The 22,727-nt window shown below is 39.4% G+C and overlaps 1 protein-coding gene across 3 annotated transcripts in view; it reads left to right on the forward strand.

Moving 5' to 3' along the window:
• The window catches only part of LOC124605218 (integrin alpha-PS1), a 575,966-nt gene that overhangs the window by 455,430 nt on the left and 97,809 nt on the right, over window positions 1–22,727 (forward strand). For all 3 annotated transcript variants that reach the window (XM_047136765.1, XM_047136766.1, XM_047136767.1), the window contains 2 exons: window positions 14,798–14,901; window positions 19,803–19,930. In XM_047136765.1, coding sequence (XP_046992721.1) covers window positions 14,798–14,901; window positions 19,803–19,930 — 232 coding nt within the window. The remainder of the gene's footprint in view (window positions 1–14,797; window positions 14,902–19,802; window positions 19,931–22,727) is intronic.

The raw sequence follows: 22,727 nt of genomic DNA on the forward strand, positions 1-22,727 counted from the left end.
AATTATTGTAAGTTTAAAATACAATCAGCGATTTTTCTTGCACTGTGAATTATGCATTACAAATCTCCAAGATATCAAAAATCTCTAAAATAAGGTAATCAAACACTGAGATGCGGAAACAATAAAAATAACATTGAAGCATTTTAAATTAGTACCCTAAAGTCTGTGTAAAATTTATACACAAATACCTAAACAGATTATACAATTTACTTCTTCTACAACTTAGGTACTATGCACTTCCAAGATTAATCAAACTTTGAACTGAACTATAATGGCAATGCTAAATGTTTATATAAAAAAAGCAGAGGTGAGTTAAATGTTTTCCTCATAGCTGTGCTTTTCCACATAGCCTGGGAATTATCTACTGTATTATTGCTTTTGGCTGTATAGTTACCAGTTGGTTTTTAAAAAAAGATTTGATATGATATTATTTGTTAAGATCTTTTCTTTCCTTCAGCAATTCTGGAATTTTTTAATTTCTTAGTTTATTTCCTTCCCGTAATACACAAAAGTCAATGCTAAATAAACAAAAATCACATATAAATCAGCCAAAAAGTCCAAATCCTAGTAGAATTGAAAGATTTTGGACACACTTTTCATAGATATCAGCGGCGAAAGTATACCTTTCTCAGTTTCAATCTTTAATGTGTCCATATGATAAAATCTTTTTTTGGCTATATCCAGCCATTGAACTTGATTGATTTATTCATAAAACATATGAGAAGTGAATAATTAAACTAAATAGGAGAGAGTAATACTATTACCAAAAGCAGAATTGTGTATGATGGAGCAGGGCAGATAAAAACATTAAAGATAGTAAGAAATAAACAATGTTCATTTGTCTGAAGCACCTACAGAGATGTGACTATGTAGACTTTCCTGGCGTATCAACTGATGATATTCTTGTTCAGTCTGCAACCACACCATGCAGTCATCTAGACACAATGAAACTTCCTGGCAGATTAAAACTGTGTGCCGGACCGAGACTAGAAACTCGGGACCTTTGCCTTTCGTGGGCAAGTGCTCTACCAACTGAGCTACCCAAGCACGACTCATGCCCCGTCTTCACAGCTTTACTTCTGCCAGTACCTCGCCTCCTACCTTCCAAACTTTTTTAATCTGCCAGGAAGTTTCATATCAGCGCACACTCCGCTGCAGAGTGAAAATCTCATTCTGGATCTAGACACAATATTTCCACAGTCCATCTGGCTATCATCTTCAGGTGAGAGTGCCGTTTGCTAATCTCACCAGAACTTATTCATACCATGAGCAACAGCCCCTTTAAAACAGCATGGAACACAAACAGCACATGCACCAAAAATCCTCACTGCTGCCCCTGATGCAAGTAAACATATGGTGCCCCAGTGGAGATACCTGGCAAAAATGATGAATCAGTATTGAGTACCACTGTTGCTACAGTCTTCTTGATGAGTCAGTTACTGTTATTTTTTAAAGTCAGGTATAAGAGGGTACCACATTTTAATTAAATGGTTACACCTGTCACAATTTATAATGTTGCCTGCCAGTCTAACATTGATGGATTCTTTTGAAACACAGCCCCTATAGTGAGGCACAGGGTCAACCATTAATGTCTTGTCATATGACATTGTGTCCGCCAGTAAGACAGTACACCATCACCACAGATTTCTCAGGCTGCAACAGTTGTGTGTGGTGATGGTTCTCAATAAATCTGATGTGAATTGTGCAAATAGTTTGGACAATGAATGTTTTCCCACAATGGCAAGGGATTTGGTAAACACCGGTCATCCTCAATCATAAATCATCTTTTGCTAAGCCAAGGAGCTCTCTTATCTGGGCTGGCAGATGATGTACACTTTTGATATTACATCTTTTTAAAATCTGTCATACCTTTGAAGATATTCCTCCAGTATGTGGTAGGAAAGCCACTGATCTACATGCTTTTTTACTGGTTCCTGTGAAAGTCCAAACTCAAAGGCATGATTGTTTGTTTGTGTATCCATTGTGCATGAAGACGAGCTTACAGTGTTCGAGCACTTGTGTCAAGCTTACTGCAGCTGAGATGGAGTAAAAGTCCTTTTGCCGTCAGCAGGATTCCCGTTCATTGATATGGTGGATAACAAGTAATTGAATGTAGATATCAGTGTTTACCAATAATAGAGGCACATAGACTGTTTCCCAGAGTCCCATTGTCCTTTCTGTAGATCAGTACATGTAGAAAAGGATGTTTTTCATCTTTTTTACCTCTGTTGAGAACAAATTGATGGAGTGGCTCTGGGAAGTCTATTAGTCCCCAGAGTAACCAATTTATTTATGGAAGATTTGATGGACAGGGCCTGCCTGTTTTTGAACGTATGTCAGTGATATGTTTATGATGTGGCCACATTAACCGTTTGCTGAATCATTTTAAAAACCTTCATTCTAACATCAGGTTCATAACAGAGGTCGAAAAGGATGGAAAGCTTCCTTTTCTGGATAGATTAAGCTACAGAAAGGACACTGTCACTCTTTATTGGAACCTGATGCATAAGGACTGGCATCTACATGCAACGAGTTGTCATCCACTGTATCAGTGCGTGGGGATCCTGTGGATGTTGGCAGAGAGGCTGTCCTCCGCCTCAGATGCAGAAAGCTTCACAGAAGAGCTGGGACACCTTAAGCTCTTGTTCAAGCAGAATGGCTACACAGACAAATAGACCTGTCATGATTTTGAGTTTTGATCTCCATTGGAACCACTAGTAGACACATGTATATCAGTGCCTTCTCTACTATACGCTGGCGACATAGCTTCAACAATAGGACACATTTTGAAAATATTCAATACTGAAAGTTTATTTTGTTCACCAGCCAACATAGAGAACTCCTTGGGCCAGTAAAAGATGACCTAGAATTGAGGAAGTCCAGTGTTTACCATATCTATAGCCGTAGTGGGAGAATGTAATTGGCCAAACTATTTGTACTATTGCCACAGCCTGAGAAATCTGCAAAGGCAGATCAGTCATACTGAGGAACACAGAATGTCACATAATATGACACACACAGTTGCCCCTGCGTCTCACTTTAGGGACGGTGTTTTAAAAGAATCCATTGAAATTATACTGGCAGATAACATTATAAATAGAGACAAGGATTACTGTTTAAGTAATTTTTGGAAGCGTCCTTTATCCGACATTAAAATACAATGGCCACAAAATATATCGATAGAGTGGCCCATAGACTTTGGCAGTGTTCACTACTAGGGCACTCTACCTTCACATGTCTTAGTGGATATCAGAGACAATTTCTCGCATACGCACTGTTAGTGCTCTGTGGCATATAAAAGGGCCACTGCTATCTGTGTGAATCAGTTTCTGCAAGATTAGTAAGCAGCATACTCACCTGAACATGGCAGCCAGATGCACCATGGAAATATTGTATGTAGATGATAGCATGATATAATTGTAGACCCAACAAGAATATCAGCACATACAGAGATGACAAGTAAAAACAATGAGACAAAATTAAAGCACTGTTTTAGAGTTTTCGCAACAGAAGCTCTTTATTCATCTGAAACTATAAAAAATTGCTGGAATGTCTCAAGTAGGAAACAGAAAAGGAAACTCTTCAGGAAAATTTTAGGATCAGAATGCAGAAATGGAAACTGAATGAAAAACAAATTGCACAAAGTTTATCAAATTACAGAAAGAGTCATAGATACTCTCTGGATATGGTGACTACAGCTTTATAGTCACATAAATGGTATGAATAAGAACAGGCTCACAAAGAGAATTCTAAAACTTGTCTTTCTAATGAAAAATCACACCTAAAAATTAACAAAGGCTTAAACATTTGGCATTCTTGAATTAATCATACAACATAAATCAAAATTTAGAATTATAATTAATAACAAAAAATTCTGCTAAACTCCCTGAACAAAACATAGAGTGGATTTGAAGAATATATGAAGAAACATTGCAAACAGATGAATTGATATGAGGATGAAAATAGAGTACTAGATAGTTTTAAACTAACTCATTAGTTGTGTGCAATGAATAAATAAATAATATAAAAATAATTTAAAAATTGATATTTAATTCATCAGAAATAAACGGGCAAAGTAAGAGATAGGTGTACAAGGAATGTTCAAATGACAAGGTACAAAATTTTTTAACAACCAAACTGGTTGACAGTAGTGAGACAACTAGGGACACACATGCAATGGAAGCATGCGTCGTCACCTCCCCCTAAAAAATTCAAAGCTGTGTCCTCAGCAGGCAAGGTAATGTTCTCTGTATTTTTACATGTCCAAGATCAGATACAGGCATGGAAAAACCATTGACAGTGACGTGTACTGTGAGACACTCTGCAACCTATGCGAGTCCATCAAGAGCAAATGGCCTCTGCTGCTCGTGAAGAAAGTGTTTCTAATCCATGATAATGCACATCCAGACATCTCCAAGGTCACACAAATGGCCAAGTTCAAGTGGGAGCAGCTTGAGCATCTGCCCTAAAGCCTCAGCATGCAACTTCTGTGTATCTGGTCCACTAAAAAAAAGCATCTCAAAGGGAAGTGCTTCAACTTGGACAAGGAAGTGAAGGACACAGTGGAGGACTGGCTCCTGTCACAGCCACAAGAAGTAAGGGAACAGGGAATCCTTCAGCTTGTGAAACAGTGAGATAGTCAAGCCTCTGGTTATTACTTTTGAATAAAGACTTCAGTTATACCCAAAGTGATGTGTCATAACTTTTCTTTTGAACATCCCTCATCCATTAAAAAAACTACTTATAAACACTAAGGTAAATATCAGAATTAAAATAAAGAAGCAGTAATGGCAATCGATATAGTGAATCAATATTTATAAATTTTCCTGATAATGAAGTTATGAAATAAATTTGATTTAATTGAAAAAAAATATTGAGAAGGCTGTATAACAATTAATGTAACAACAAAAGTAGTTTGCTTTCCATCACATAGTTACATCTATACCTGAGATTTGATACCTGTACCTTATATTTCATAAAATGTATTTTAGGAATGAAGAAGTGCAGAGTCTATATTTTTTGTTAACGATATCACTAAAATAATACTATTGACTGGAACTCGAGAGGTTATGGTTAACGTGTATAAGCTCTTCATATCGGAGATAATGAAAATTAACAAACTAAAAAACATATTCATTCACACACACACACACACACACACACACTCTCACTCACCCACTCGCTCATGCTGCTTGGGAACTGACAGTGATGTTCATGTGGTCAAGCTGTTTTCTTCTCTTAGCACTTTCCAGCATATTAACATACCACATAACACAGCTAATAATAATTAAAATAACATCACAGAAAAATTTTAACAGTAACATCTGCAGTAGAGGCCTAATATTTTAGAGGGCTTTGGTAGCTTTTAATATGAGATAGCATAGGAGACAAAGGGAATATTACTGGGAATAAGTGAAATGTTTAGTGCTAGGTGCTGTTATTACAAATTTGTGCCTCATCTGTTATTTAATAATTGGTATCTGTACGAGTTCTTTCCCAATTACTAAGGCAGATAACATTTGAGCTTTATCTGTAGGAGTCTAATACCTGTAAGAGGTTGATAAGGCAAACTACCCTTAATGTCTCACCTCTTTTAAAAAGATGCTTGGGGATAATGAAATATTACATTGCTTTATTTACCATTTGTATTCAGAAGCAGTTATAACTGTTGGACTTTCCAAATAATGAACACTTTCATTGAGTTGTGCACTTACCGTTTCTTTGGACTAGTACTTATAATTTTCCTTTCTGGTGCGCACTAACATAATTTCAGTAGTATGAACAAGTCTACTCTTCTGTGTAGTAAGTCCTTCACACCCGTGTGTCCATTTCCTTGTCCTGCCCTTTGCATTCTGCCCAAATGTTGATCTGGGAATGTATATTCATTAAAGGAGACACAATTTTGATGACGGTTTTCAGATGGAATTTAAAAGCTGCAACAGTTGTGATGGATGGCAAGATGTGGAGCATGTGAATTTTCAGCACTGTGTGGGCTTAAAAAAATACAGCTGTTGTGTTTTAAGAGTGTGGTTTGATATGTAGTGAAATGTCTGGCTGAATTTGCATCATGGTTTGTAGTGTAGATACAGCTGTGTGTGATGCTGAGTGGTTTGTTTATTATGAATGTTTGTGCTCAAAATACTGGGTTAAAGAAAGCAAAGCTGCTTAAAAGCTGAGATGAATTGTTTTGCATTTTTCCACTTTTTGAACTGTTTCCTTTTTCTTCTTGCACAGACATTTTGGACATATATTTTTCAGTGATGTTTTATTTAATGCTTGTGAGAGTGTTTTTTCTGACATTAAAAATTTAATGGCTTTTCACAGATTATTGATGTAAACTAAAATCAGATAAATATATTATGAATAAAATATTATAATTGCCACTGAACATGCATGTATTAAAGATCAACTTGAGTAATTACTGATTTGTTTTGATACAGCTAAAGCAACAAGTTAAATATATCGTTAATGTGAATGACATAGTTCATGATATGAAAGGTAAAATACAAGTGAAAACTAAAGCTATGAGCTCTACTTGGTTATGTACTGACTGAAATCAGAAAAACTGGCAGGGTTAAAAGTAACCTCTAGTTTACAGAATCAAGAGCTCCTGCTTCAGAAAATGAGGTGGAGAAAAGACACAGATTGGCAGGAGCTGTAATAAAAGAAAGAATAAAGTGGTCGTAACTGTGTGTCAAGAGACATGTGCAAATTGTAGGAAAGCAGCAGAGTACAATAGTAAATGTAGATTTGATTTTGTTTCTTCCAAACCTTGCCACATTTTCTGATTTTCGCACATCCTATATATGTTGTAGAATTTTATGATTTAAATGTTTTTTTTTATGTTGATTTAGAAATTAAAAAATTTAGGACAGTTTTATCTTCAGTTTCAACAATGTGAAAATTACACTTGGGTTTTGTTTCCATTCAGGGCATAAAATAATTTGAAATACTGGTGGGGAAAAACCTCTATTAAAAATAATATTAAAAATATTTGTGACAAAAAAGGAGCATCTACTTATTAACATCCTTGACTTACTCCTGTTTGGTTTGGAGCACCCTGTACAGCACTTTTCTGTGCTGAACAGGGATCACTTTTCAAAGAATTACTGATTCCATTGGGAGTTGAAGTATATACAGCTTGTTGCATAATAATATTGTAATTTTCAGTTAAAGAAGTAAAGTAGAAATGACTTATTTACACAGGGTTGACATCATAAATTAATGAAATATGTCATTCATGCCTATATTGTTTAAGGCCTTTTTACTGATTTTTTGTGGTGTGGAGTGTTCCAGCATGGTTTGGCTATATAAGTGTGATGTGCACATTTGAAAAAAAATTTTTTTTGTTCACACTGTAATGTTATTTTACGTATTTTACAAAAACAATCTAACTCAAAGTTTCTTGAAAGCATTGTCTTCATTAGTACATTGTAAGGTACTGGATATTCCTTACTTTGCTTAATTTAATGTAATCATACATGTAACAATTATAAAAATGATAGTTGCTACTCACCATATAGCAGAGATGCTGATTTGCAGATAGACACAACAAAAAGATTGTTGAAAATTGAGCTTTCGACCAACAAGGACTTTGTCAAAAATAAACACACACACACACACACACACACACACACACACACACACACACACACACACACACACACGACCACAGTCTCTGGCAGCTGAAGCCAGACTCAAGTGTCTCTGTGTCTGGTTTGAGCTGCCAGAGACTGTGTGTGTGTGTGTGTGTGTGTGTGTGTGTGTGTGTGTGTGTGTGTGTGTGTGTTGTGTTGTCTATTTTTGACAAAGGACTTGTTGGCCGTAAGCTCACTTTCCGAGAGCTTTTTGTTGTGCCTATCTGTGACTCAGTATGTCTGCTATGTGGGTGAGTAACAACTATCCGTTTCATAGTTGTTACATTCCATCCTGAATTTTCCATTGTTTAGTTATACATGTAAATTAAATAAATAACACATTACATTCAGTCAGTTCATGCAGGCCCATCAAATTTCAATACACAGTCAACCCAAGGAAAATTTTACAAAGTAACTATTTGAATGATGGGCAGGATATTTCCATAAAGGCTGAGAACTAATGCTATTGATCATCTAAAAGTACATTTCTTAAAATTAGGAATGGCAGGTGAAGTAAATGCTGTAAAAGCTGCGTGAAATCAAAACAGCAAAATGCAATAAGTGTCAAAGTTTCAGAAAGTTTAGAAAGGGTTTGGAATGAGAAACATTCACCAGCTGGGACAGAATAAAGCTAAAATGACAAAGCAGGGCTGAGCACATTTTCATTTTTTGTTAAGTTCACAAGGTAGCTATAAAGAAGCATTAAAAGGGGACAAGGATGCTACTTTTAAAAAAATCCATAGAACTGAAAGTAATAAAAGAATGTTTATGTATCAAAATGGGAACAAAGAGAATGCAATCAAAATGGGAACAAAGAGAATACAAATGGAGAAAAGTTGATTGTTTTCATGTTTAATTTCAAAGGAAAATTGATTTCTGCAGTGCTGCATTGGGTTTTAGAGGTGTGTAATAACCAAGTAACACTCAAAACCAATCCAAGTAACACAAATGTGGCTTTATTTACAAACCTCTAAACAGTAATGGAAATAAGCCTCTCGTGACTCTACACATAACAAGACAAAGTAAAATCATACAGAAGATACAACGCAAATGATACACAGAACAACTGATGTTAGTGGTACAAACAAAAATAACATAATGAGTGTGAGTTAGTGCTGCTCCAGGTGTACATAGGCACGAGTCACCAGTAGATGGTGGAGCAGAGACCGTGCCATGTGCAAGCTTCCTACAGGGGTCCTCTAGAGGTCTGCCCACCCTGATACAGTTGGCAATTTCTTTAAGTACACACACACACGGTGACACTACGCTCACCCTCACATGCAGTAGTAGCAGGATACAGCATACCTATTCCTCGTGTGAAGAGGACCCCGAAGTGATGGAGAAGACACCGGCGACCTAACGAGAGACAGGCATCAGATCCAGGCAGTGGCAGCCGGTGCCTACGACATTGGTAGAATGATGTGTCAGACAGGCACCGGAGCTTATAGCTAGAACGCACAGAGATGCTGGCACCCCTGAGGGCAGTGGTCCTGCACAGCACCCGATGACAGCACTGGGGAGAAGGGTACCATTGCCATCTCTGTGTTGTGATCAGCAGGTAGTCCCAGTGTGGAGGAGGCGGGGCTGGGCCTACTGGTGGTAATGGCTGAGATGATGATGGCGAAGGCACTGGTGGAGATGGCCTGACCTGAGCAGCAGGCTGCAGCAATAAACCTGAGGCTGGAGATAGACTGGTGCCTGTTGGTGGGAAGCTGGAACCCCAGGGCGCTGCATGTGGAGGAGGCAGTCAATGGGACTGGAGCATCTTCACAGCAAGCAATGAAGGGCTTGAGGCAGAGGGTGACGGGGCGAGCTATGGCGATGGGGGCCATACCCACAAACCAGTAGCTACCGGCGGTGAGTGGTGGTGCAACTGATCAAAGTGGCACGCTACAAGTCCGTCGGCCATACAGAGATGGCATTCCCGGCTATGGACAACAGTGGCCAGTATCAACTTGGGCCAGCCACCAAACTGTCTCACTCACATTGGTGGTCCAGACGTGAAGCTGCTGCATGAACCCGACCGTGGCAGGTGTGGGTGCAGGCCGCAGAAAGTGGAGGATCGTGCGTGGCTGCTGGCCGTGAAGCAATTCAGTCAGGCTCCACTCCCCCATAGGCATGAAGTGATGGGTGCTCAGAAAACAGAGAAGGGCATCATTTGGCAAAGAATCCACAACAAACTTTTTCATTTAGGACTTGATCATATGCACTAGTCATTCCACCTTGTCAGAATGGCAGAGCTGTAATGTGATGAATGCCTTGATGGCATCAAAACAATTCGAGACATGAGAAATGAAATGGGGCCTATTATCAGAAACTAAGGTACAAGGCAACCCCTCCATAGCAGAAAACCCTCAAAAGCATATAAACTGTGACTGCAGCCAATGTCGATGCACACCGGAGAATGTAAGGAAATTGGGAAAATGCATCTACAACCAAGAGCGAACAGGAATTCAAGAATGGACCCATGAAGTCTACATGAATGTGTTCCCACGGCTGGCGTAGAGTGGGCCAGGGAGACAAAGATGGCCTGGGAACTGCCTTTTGTTGGGCATACTGCTCACAAGCAGTGAAAAAATGGACAATTTTACCACTGATGCCTGGCCAAAAAGCACGTATCCTTGCTATCTGTTTACTGCACAAAACTCAATGGCCCTGGTGGAGAAGGCATAAAACCTTGAACTATAGTGCAGAAGAAATGACTACTCTGGAGAGAGGTCTTCCATGGACAAAAGCAGAACACCGTCAAAAACAGAGAGGTGATACCATAAGGAAAAATAGTTGTGCAGGTGGTCTGAAGCCCAACCCAGTGGTTTATCTGACCAGCCCTGTTGAACAAAGTAAATCACCTGGCAGAAAACTGGGTTGACAGCAACAGCAGCTGCTAAGTGCGAGTTTGTAATCGAGAAACTGTTGACCATGGCCTGCATTTCAGTATCAAGATGAAAGCAAAGCAATTCTCAAGATCAAAGTCAGGATCAGAACCCACAGAAAGGCAGGGCAAGGCGTCCACATTGGAATGTTTGGACATAGTCCAAATTGTATTTTGTAATTGTAGTGAGACAAGAACAGCACCCAGTATTGCTGGCATTGTTCTGTCTTGTCAGGCAAGGAAGTGCGAGGGTTAACCAGTGAAACTTGGAGCCGTACAAAAAAGTGACATTTCTGGAGAGCATAGACTGTGGCAAGAGCCGGTTTTTCCACATGAGAGTAATGCTGCTAGACTGAAGTGTGAGGTTTAGAGGCGAAAGCGACAGGTCACTCAGAGTCATCGACATATCGGTGCACTAGAACTGTACTGAGGCCGTGCTGTGAGGTGTAAGTCACCGAAACTATTTGCTGGTCCTGAGAGAACATAGCTTAACAAGGGGCCGATAGTAGTTCAGACTTCAACATTTGAAAAGCATGTTCACAATCCAGTCTCGAGCAAAAAGGTACATTCTTGCATAACAAGGCATGCAACAAGTGGGACAATACAGCTGCCCCCAGCAGGAATTTGTGTTAGTTGGGTATCATCTCTAGGAAGGCCTGAAGCTCCTTCATGAACAAGGGATGAGGCATAGGTGTAATGGCAGAGATGTGGTCTGGCAGAGGATGAACCCATTCTGTGAGACCTCCAAGTGCAAATAAACAATAGAAAGTTGAAAAAACTGTGATTTTGCAAGGGTACACCATAAGTCTGCAGACTGTAAGACAGAAATCAAAGTATGCAAATTTTTCAAGTGTTTGGCCATGGAATAATTAATGTAGCTGAGGATAGACATAGTCAGTTGCTCTAAAAATCATTGGAAAATAGCAGGACCACTAGTCTCACCAAAAGGAAGACATAAATATTGATAGAAACCAAAAGCAATATTCAAAATCGGAACTTGCCGAGGCTCTTTGCATTGACAGTAGTAGTGAAGTCATCACAGAGGTGATGTTTCCCTGACAGCTTCCAAACTACAACATGTGGAGATGACCGTTCAATAGTCGTAACAGGTTCCAGTATCCCTACAGATTGAAGTCTGTTCAGTTCTGCTTTCACGTGATCTTCCAGGGTGACAGGAGTAGGACGCGCACAACAAAAATGAGACTGAGCTAAGGATTTCAAAGAAATCTGAGCAGAAAAATTTGTAGCATACCCTACACCTTCTGAAAAAAAGTCTGAAACCTCCTCACTTAGTGTTTCCAGTTGAGAATATAGTACCAGATGGGACACAAGGTGAACTGCATCAGTGATAGAAAAATCCAAATGCCTGAAATACATCTGTCCTGAAGAAGTTTTCAACACCGGTATCAGAACCACTAAAGATGTAATGGAATGAACCACTGACATGTAAGAGGTAGATGCCGTAAATTGTCCCAACAACTCAATGTTCTGTTTGTTATAACTGACCAGATTTCGCATGACTGGTGTCAATGGCAGCGAGTCTAAACTCGTGTAGGTTTGAAATTCGATAATGTTGCTGCAGCGCTGGTGTCTACCTGTAGCTGGATCACTTGGCAATAAACACTTAACTTGGTAAACAACACAGGAGAAGTAACAAGCATTAGAGTCTCACAGTTTATGTCCATATCCTGAGCAACATTCACTGAACGACACACGGAGATGATGTGATCTGTCTTCTGGCAAGCATTACAAGTAGCCCAGTGCTTAGGGCATGCCGAATGTTCGTGGTGGAGAAAACAGAAAGGACAAGACAGGAACAGAGAATGCTGACAGTGGTGTTGTGGCAGTCATGACTGTTTGGGCCAGTCTTGGTCTGCTCAGCACTGGGCCTGCATGTTTACCGCTGCTACTGCCGCTTCCTCGTGCAAGCTAGCTGTTGTCCTAGTGGACACATCTTGTGGCAGTACTGCCGCATTGCCCCACTCTTCAGTTTGGCCACCCACTGCCCGAAAAACTTCAAAAGATTGTGCTACTTGCAAAACTCTGCCAATGGGGGTTTTTCATAAAATAAAGCCTTCTAGTGCATTTCCTTGTCCAGAGCTAAACGGATAATTGCATCACACACCATAAAGTCTACTCACGAGTCATTATGGGCACCAGTAATGAATTGACACTTATGGCTAAGGCTGTGAAATTTGGCTGTCCAGGCCCTGTATGACAGGTTTAGTTTCTTGCGGCATTGGTGGAGCTCAACTCGTACCACTATGACATATGTTATTTTGTGATGGTTGTTGGACAATAAACTCTACATTTGGTCAAAAGTAAGAGCTGTCGGTACTTGTAAAGCTAACATAGTAATTGATACACCTTAGGTGGAATCCCCGAGAGGAATAAGGCTTTACATAAATTCCAGTCTGTCACACCGAAAGCCAAAAAATGCTGTCTGAGTCTTTTTTCTAGATTTGCCCAACCCTCAGCCCAATCATCATACAGAGGAGAAGTGGGTGGATAGACCAGTGGAACAGTACCCTTTCTGTTAACGGAAGCGGCCGGCCGAAGTTGCCGTGCAATTAAAGGTGCTGCAGTCTGGAACCGCAAGACCGCTACGGTCGCAGGTTCGAATCCTGCCTCAGGCATGGATGTTTGTGATGTCCTTAGGTTAGTTAGGTTTAAGTAGTTCTAAGTTCTAGGGGACTAATGACCTCAGCAGTTGAGTCCCATAGTGCTCAGAGCCATTTGAACCATTTTTTGTTAACGGAAGCCAACAATGTGATCACTGCTGGTGGAACAGTACCCTGTCTGTTAACGGAAGCCAACAATGTGGTCACTGCCAAAACAAGCTATTCAATCACTGCCAGTCCCACAGTGTCCATAATGAGTAAACCCGACAAAATGGTTCTATAAGCCAGTACATGCGGAAACCATTCCAAAGCTCATCACCAGGCGTGTAGTAACCAAGTAATACGCAAAACCAATTCAAGTAACACAAATATAGCTATATTCATCAATCTTAGAGCAATAATGGGAAAAAAGCCTCTTGTTACTCCACTTGCAACAAGACTAAAGAATCATACAGAAGGTGCAACGCAAGCGATACACAGAAGAACTGATATGAGTGCACAAACTGAAGAACATAGTGCCAGTGAATCAGCACTGCTCTGTGTGAATATATGCATGAGTCGCCAGTAGATGGTGCAGTGGAGACCATGCAATATACATGCTTCCTACAAGAGGCCTCTAGTGGCCGGCTTGCACTGATACAATTGGCATTTGATTTAAGTACGTACCCACGGCAACACTACACTTGGCGCACTCAGTCTCGCATGCACTATTAGCAGGATACAGCAAGGTGTTCCTAAATCGCAACTAAATATGTGAACAAGAAATAAGGAAAAGCAACCACTTATTTCCAGTTAAACAACATTCTTAAACAGAATCACAAACACACTCACTCTCACGCTCATTGTTCTCTTCTATCTGAGTTGCTACCTCCTACCCCCAACACCAATCATTTATAACCAGTTAATGTTTCCATTGCTCATTTTCTGTTTACTCTTTCATTTGCAAAATTTTCAGAATTGTATTGACATAAAATAAATGTGTGTTATGCCAGTATTTACTTGCTTTAGTTTCTGTGAAAGATCATCTTTGGATTACTGTCTGTCTGATTACTAGTCCATGGTGTCTTTGTTAATTTCGTGACTACAGATGTGGATATCCTTGTGTTTTATGCGATACGACCAACTCAGATTCATCTGCAGTGGTGAAGTGTGAAACAGTGCCCGACCAGCCTTATGACGTCAACTGAGAAGATACTTAAAAAAGCATATGTGTAGCAAACTTGGAGCTGTGTCACAAGATTGCACAAGGCAGTGAGCCATATGAAATTATTACTGTTTGTCGTAATGAATTATATCTGTAGTCCTCTGTGATAATAGTTCTACAAAGTACTCTGTCATTATGAAATTATTTCCATTCAGTTATATCTTTTTTTGCATCTTCTTATTGCATAACAACAATTATTTTAAGAAAATTTTACACTGTTTCAGGATATTACAATATTTCTGAGAAATTGTAATAATGTTAACATTAAACATGCTTTATTCAGCTAAAGGCATATAAAATAACAATTGGGAATGGGCCATATGCATCCCAGGTTAATGTTTTTTGTCTGTGATGACACAAGTTGATTATGATGAGCTGTAGAATGTGTCACTATTCTGAATTGTTGTGCATATGGCATTGTTCCCTTCAAAATGTATTCCTCAGTGTTGTTGTATGATTGCAGCCATTGATTCAACCGATCTCTTTCCACCACTTAAGGATGAAATCAAAGATGGTCAGTGGCTTGGAGTCACTGTGAGAAGCCAAGGACCTGGTGGGAAAGTCATGGTAAGTATCTCTTCCAAGAAATGCAACCTCTGTCAAACAACTTAACCTACAACAACAGATGTTTTTTAAACTCCTTCACCTTCTGGAACAAAGATAAATTTATAAATTTTAATAATTTAAAATTTAAATATAATAATTTTTTTGCATCAGGTAGGCTTTTTGGGAGATAAGTAGACATTTGTTACAGTAATGTTACATGCATCCACATCAACAATAATGTTCAGTATTCAGTCTTACACAAAAAATCACAGAAATTTGTAATGTTTCTTAGGAACTGCAGTCAGCTCAAGACAGATAACCTTTAGTAACAGGCGTTAACAGCCACTGTGGAAGATGGGCACACAAACAAACATATTTTTAGGAATTTTGTACTATTGGCTGGCTCTCTCGTTATCTAGTATAAATCAGTTTGCCTCCAAACCTATTTTACATTGTCTCTCATTCACACATCATATCCTGTAATCTCCCAGTATGAAGGAGAATCTTCAGTTGGACCTCAAAAGTCAAGTGACAAATTATTATTAGAGAGTTGTAAGTAAACTACGCGTAATTTTATATGCTACGTTAGCTAGTAACAGAGTCATGGATAGGTACATAAAAAGACTGATGATTTTGCTAAGCTTTCAAGTGAATAATCCTTCTTCCAGATACAGAGTAAACACACACACACACACACGTGTGCCCTTGCACAGCAATGTTGTCCCCGCTGACAGCATATTTTGGCACTGCAACTTGACTGGGGTGAGGGGTTGTGTCAAGTAGAGTGGATAGGGAGAGCAAGTTGGTGGGGAGGGGAGGGAGGGCACAAAGAAAATGTGACTAGGAGGGAGACGTAGCAAGTGTACAAGATAGGAATGTGGCACCATAGGCAGTGGGAAGTTGCACAGGGCTTACAGTGATGTAGATGAGGAGATAAAACATAGAAAGAGGAATACTGCAGAGAGAAAGGTGTGATTTTAGATTGACTGAAGTGGGGTTCCGATGCAGGATAGAGGTGATTGTCGCTTAGGAGTTAGTGGAGATTGAGACTAGGTGGATCATGGGATAGAAAGATGTATCGCAAAGACAGTTCCCTTCAATGTAATTAAGAGAAGTTAGTATTGAAGGGACAATTCAGATGGGACAGGCTGGAAAGCAGCCATTAAAGTGGAGTGTATTTTATGCTTGGCAGAATGTTCCACAAGTGGGTGATCAACTCTCTTCTTGGTGACAGTTTGATGGTAGCCATTCATTTGGGTTTGACAGCTGGTTTGTAACCACGCATCTGGGTTCTCCAGGTGGTATTACCTGTGTGGCAAAGAGTAGGGAGTAGATGTTGTTGAAGGATGACTACGATATATTGTAGAGAAGGTGCAGTGGAATATGTCTTTGGCAGAGAGATGATAGATTTTGGGTAGGATGTTCCTCAGTTCCAGGTGCATTATTAAATAGTCAAAGCCTTGAAGAATATGATTAAGTTGTCCTAATCCAGGATGAAATTGGGGTTTGTCAGAGGATGTGTGGAAAGCACAGGAAATTTAAAATGCTTTTTTATTCCAGTCTCTGATCACAATATGAATTCTTTAGACGATGACCAGTTTCAGTCTGTAATGACCATCCTCAGATCCTTTTTACACCATCTCCTAAAGTGATACGATTATGTCACAGTTGGTGACACATGAAATTTGTTTACAGCTAGGTTTGGAGGCTAATGCCTGTCAGTGAAGGCCTTAGCAAGACCTTGAGTGCACTGGGTGAGGGATTTTTTGGACTCTCACTATAGCTGTGCTGTTCATGTGTGATCAGACTGTAGAGGAAGCCATTTTTAGTGTGGAAGGGATGTCAGCTATCAGAATGCAGGTACTGTTGATGGTTAGTGGACTTGATGTGGATAGTAGTTAAGTTTTTAAGGAGCCATTGGAGATGTGGATGCCAGATGACAGGGAAAATGGCAGCCTGAGGTGAAACAAATGACAGAGGTGTTGTGACCATAGAGGGATAAGGGTAGGCTCTCTTGACCATGGATGCATATTATGTTATCAGTGACCCTAAACCAGACAAAATTGGAGAATTTGGGTGGGTAGGTAAGTTCCTCAGGTGACCCATAAACAGGTTGGCTTTGAATGACATCATGTCGGCATTCATGGCCATGTTGCAATAATATTTTTATGTGCTCCCCTCGAAAAAGAAATATTTATGGATAAGGGTGTAGTTTTGCACAGATCTCACTAAAGGCCTTTGTAGACAGGTATTATCTTCCAAAACTAGTCCTTAAACAGATTTCCCATGCTATATCGACACAAGCCATAATTCTCTGACTATCTCATGAATCAGTTGCACTGGGGTGTTTTCTTCATTGCCCAATACCACCTTGAACTTAACAATTTAGCCATATCCTTCTCACTGATTTTTTACTATGTATCATTGTGCCTGGAAATAAGGAATTATCCCCCCCCCCCCCCCCAAGCTTTTCACCCCTCCTAAAGTCACATTCCATCACCCACCCAGTCTCCAGTATATCATAGCTGTCCTTATGCCACACCTGCTCTCTACCTTTTACAGCAAGGATTGCGCCATAATGGAACACTCAGGTATAAGACCTGCCTCATGTACCAACCCAGCAGATCCTACTGCAGTTCCATCACAGGCATATCATATTCTATCAGAGGCAGAGCCACCCAAATCAAAGTCATGTCATATGTCAGCTCTGCTGCAACTTCTGCACAGCCTTTTGTATAGATGTGACCACCAACCAGCTGCCTGCTTGTGTGAGCAGCCACTGCCATACTGCGGCCAGGAGCGGAATTGATTACCCAATGGTGGAACATGCTGTTGAGCACATTCTGCTAGACTTCAATGGCTGTTTCACAACCCATTACGTCTGGTATCTCCTCCTCCCCCCCCCCCCCTCCTTCCTCAATACCAGCTTCCCTGAATTACATAGATGAGAGTTGTCCATACGACACATCCTTTGATTCCACCATCACTGCTTTCACCTCTGACAATGTTTGTTGATGTGAGAAGTGGTACTGTGCCTAGCAAGGCACTTTACTGTTCAAACTAATTTTTCTATTTAGGGCTGTTTTACCTTAAATTTATTGATGGTTCTGGAAGATCAGAGAAAATGTTAACTGGATTCTTGTTTCTAGTGAACAGCTCCTGAAATTGTCCGTCATGTTTCTTCCTTTTACACCACTCTATTAAAGAAAAAGCAGATAAAAGTTAAAAAAAATGATATTTTAAGGCCAGTCTAGGTTTGTCACAGATGAACAAAATCTTTTCTCACAAAATTAAAGCCGGCCGGAGTGGCCGAGCGGTTCTAGGCGCTACAGTGTGGAACCGCGCGACCGCTACAGTCGCAGGTTCGAATCCTGCCTCGGGCATGGATGTGTGTGATGTCCTTTGGTTAATTAGGTTTAAGTAGTTCTAAGTTCTAGGGGACTGATGACCTCAGATGTTAAGTCCCTTAGTGCTCAGAGCCATTTTGAACAAAATTAAAATATTTTAGTAAATCATTCAGGAGAAATGGCTAGGGATTTAATGAAACTGAATATTTATGTGAATTCCAAGTAAGACTGGATACCTACAGCAACCAAGAACTTGTAGCAGGTTTCTTGGTTTTAGAGATCTCTGACCACTAGATCAACCAGATGCTGTCAAAGGACATAAATTCACTCACACAGAATACAGATTCTTGCACATGCCTAAAAATCGCTGTAATTTAACTAGGTGAAAGTGTGCCTACAGATTTTAGCAGTGGTGGTAGTTAACAGCTGTAGCTGATGAGCACTGATTGGCAAGTACTGAAGCATAAGGAAGCCATTTCATTTGGCTGTGAGAGAAATTATTACAGCAAAAGCTCACACATCTATAAAGAAGTCTGTGAACATTGGACCAGTCAGGTTTCATCCTCTGATGATGACGTGATCCTCAAAAGCATTAATTGTAACTTTAATTTGATGTGGCTTCTTTTATGAGAACTTTTGACAAACAATTATTTTTTGGTAATGATTGTGACCACATTATCTGCTTCCACTGTGTATATTTGAAAGTTTCAAAGACTTGATGATCATTTCTAGATGTGTCTCTAAACATAATGTAATTGGGTAGACAAAAAATCTGCTCACCAGGAGAATACATGTAAAAAAAAAAGTTTTACTTATTCAAGCTTTCAGAGCCAGTGGCTCCTTCCGGCAGGAGGATTGAAGGGGAAGGAAGAGGGTTGAAAGAAAAGGACTGGAGAGGTTTAGGAAAATGGATAGAGTTTGGAAAGTTCATCCAGAATCTCGGGTCATGGGAGACCTACCAGATGGCATGAGAAAGAAAGACCCTACAGTCTGTCTTTCCTTCTCATCCCATCCAATAAGTCTCCTTTGACCTGGTATTCTGGGTGACTTTTCCAATCTCTACCCATTTTATTAAACCCCTCCAGTCCTTTCCCTTCACCACTCTTCCTTCCCCCTCAACCCTTCTGGCAGGAGGAAGAGCCACTGGTTCTGAAAGCTTGCATAAGTAAGCTATTTTTCTTATGTGTGTTCTCCTGCCACTGTTTGGTGAGTAGATTTTTTTTATCTACCCAATTACATTATATTGTCAAAATTGATTATTTTTATTGTTATATGTCACTCTAAACAGTATCACTAGCTACCAACAATGTATTAGTAAGGCTCTTTTTAATTCCAGTTTTATGTCTTGAAGACATTCGTATTTCATTCCCATCTATCTGTTCCTTCCCCTTTCTGTTGATGTTCCTCTTTTGTCCTCTTTCCCCCTGTCTTTCACTGCCCACTCACATTATTCTGCTCTCAGATGTAATCTCCTCTCAGTGTCAACATGTATTGCCTTTGCAATTGTTTTGCACTATTACTTTAATGTTTCATTCTTACAGTTTGTAATTCATGTGACATTTTACATGACTGCAGGTGTGTGCACATCGGTATATGAAGAATGGAACTGACTACCAGTGGGGACAAGGATTATGTTACACATTATCACAGTACTTGGATTATGACAACAGCTGGGATCCTTGTAAAGGACGGCCAACTAACAAGTATATGCCACATGATATTTATGATCACATTGTTTAGAGGCTAATAACGATTAAACACCCTTTTCACATAACAGGCAAAATGAGTAGACTTGTAATGAGTGGTCATTTGTTGTATCTGAAAGGGCAACCAAATATAGGAAAGTGTTCTTTATGCAGTGACTGTAAAAAAAATTTCATCAGCAGCAATTTAAATTGTCATTTGATACTTTTTAGTCACATATTACATTGTTAAAAGAAGCAAATAGATTTATGTTCCTTTTAATGGCTTACTCTTATTAGCATCACTTGTGAAAAGCACATCTGAATTATGATTCTTCAGAGGGATATTGATTAAAGGTGTACATTACTTTGTAATAATATAATAACTTTCATACAACTACCTAATCCAGGACTGATGTAAAAAAAAATAATAGTTTTATTTAAGAATAGATTAAAGCCAAGTTCTTCATCTGTGTTTTAACACTGCAGAGTTTTATGATAATTGTAATCATTATACTCCTATGAATGAAGGAGAATATTGATTTTGTAGCATGTTTGGCTGTAGCCACACAGAGAGTAATACAAAGTCATTGGCAGGTGTTCATGTAGTAAATAATGTTAACTAATTTGTATAATATTTTGGTATGTCTTATTGTTAGTGGGTTAGGTTTGTATGAATGTGAGTAATTGGAAGTAACTAAGCTGTTATTCACAGAAGCATCAAATAATTTTAGATATATAATTATCAGTTAGAAATGATAGCTTAGAGAGAGAAAGTCTAGTCAACTGGGAACCCACTCTGTGGAGCTGGAAGATTGTGGAACATGTGGCAATGGAAAAGCACAGAGGATAAAATATTTACTACACAAAAAGTTAAACAAAATACTTCAGCAGTGTCCAAAGACACATTTAATATGTAATTGCTCATGTCATTTAGTCACTCAGCATTAAACATGGAAACGTAGACACAGAATTTACTGAATGATTAGCTTTTAATATGGGAAAAATCTGTTGTAAAGATAAGAATACTGAACAAAGATGGTGTTATAAAACCTGAGTGGAAAATTAATGATTGTTCAGTTTTTAAAAGCGCAGCTACAAAAACAATCAGCTTCTACTGCAACAAAAGACAAGTTAAAATAAGCCACAAGAAAAGAAATTTATGTAAAGATACAGTCTTTAAAATAAATAATAAATTTGTAACTTTTGTGCCAGTATTCTCTGTGGAAACCACATAAAGGAAAAGGGATGCACCAAATAAGCAAAAAAGATATTATATAAAAACGTAAAATGTGATACTACACAGACAAATGAGAAACGTGGGCAACAAGATCTATGAGAAGATATGGCATGCATATGGTGATTATACACTGAGGTGACAAAAGACATGGGATAGCGATGTGCACATATACAAATAATGATAGTATTCCTTATACAAGGTATGAAAGGTCAGTGCATTGGTGAAGTTGCCATTTGTACTCAGGTGATTCATGTGAAAAGATTTCCAATGTGACTATGGCCAAAATAATGGGAATTAACAGACTTTGAATGCAGATGGTAGCTGGAGCTAGAGGCATGGGACATTCCATTTCAGATATTGTTATGAAATTCAATATTCCAACATCCACAGTGTCAAGACTGCTGAGAATACCAAATTTGAGGCATTACCTCTCTCCACAGACAACTCACTAACTGACAACCTTAGCTTCATGGCCGAGAGCAGCAGAATTTTCCTAGAGTTGTCAGTGTTAACAGACAAGCAACACTTCATGAAATAACTGCTGGAATAAATGTGAGACGTACGATGAACATATCAGCTTGGACGGTGTGGTGAAATCTGGCATTAATGGGCTATGGCAGCAGACGACCCCACAAGTGCCTTTGCTAACAGCACATCGTCGCCTGCAGCGCCTCTTCTGGGCTTGTGACCATAATGGAAGACCCTAGATGACTGGAAAACTGTGGCCTGGTCAGATGAGTCTTGATTTCAGTTGATAAGAGGGCTCAAGTATGGCACAGACTCCATGATGCCACAGGCCCAGGTTGTTAACAAGGCATTGTGGAAGCTAATGGTAGCCCCATACTGGTGTGGACTGTGTTTACATGGAGTGGACTGTGTCCTGTGGTCCAGCTGAACTGCTCATTGACTGGAGTTGTTATGTTTGGGTGCTTGGAGGCCATTTGCAGACGTTCTTGAACATCATGTTTCCAAACAATGATGGAATTTTTATGGATGACAGTGTGTCATATTACCAGGTCACACTTGTTCATGATTGGTTTGAGGAACATTCTGGACAGTTAAAGTGAATTGTTTGGCCACCCATATCATCTGACATGAACCCCATCGAATGTTTATGGGTCATAATTGAGAGGTCAGTTCGTGCATAAAATTCTGCACCAGCAACACTTTCACAATTATGGACAGCTATAGAGGCAGCATGTCTCAATACTTTCGCAGGGGACTTCAGATAACTTGATGAGTTCATGCCACATTGAGTTGCTGGACTATGCTGGGCAACAGGAGGTCCGACAAGATATTAGGAGGTATCCCATAACTTTTGTCACCTCAGTGTATGTCAGTGGCCATGTGACTGATCTGCAACATAATAGTAATAATCTTAGTGATGATCATGGCACGATGTTATATTTCTCACTCTTAAAACATGTCTCCCCTTCCATATTTTCTCACTTATCTCACATGGGATTCATTCTTTGTAACTTGATATATCTTTTTCATTGAATATGTCAGCTCTTTATCTCTTAATATTTTTGTAACTTAACCCTGATTGTTTAGTGCCATTTCTTATTTAATTCATTT

This window comes from Schistocerca americana, chromosome 3, assembly GCF_021461395.2.
Source record: "Schistocerca americana isolate TAMUIC-IGC-003095 chromosome 3, iqSchAmer2.1, whole genome shotgun sequence".
Lineage (NCBI taxonomy): Eukaryota > Metazoa > Arthropoda > Insecta > Orthoptera > Acrididae > Schistocerca > Schistocerca americana.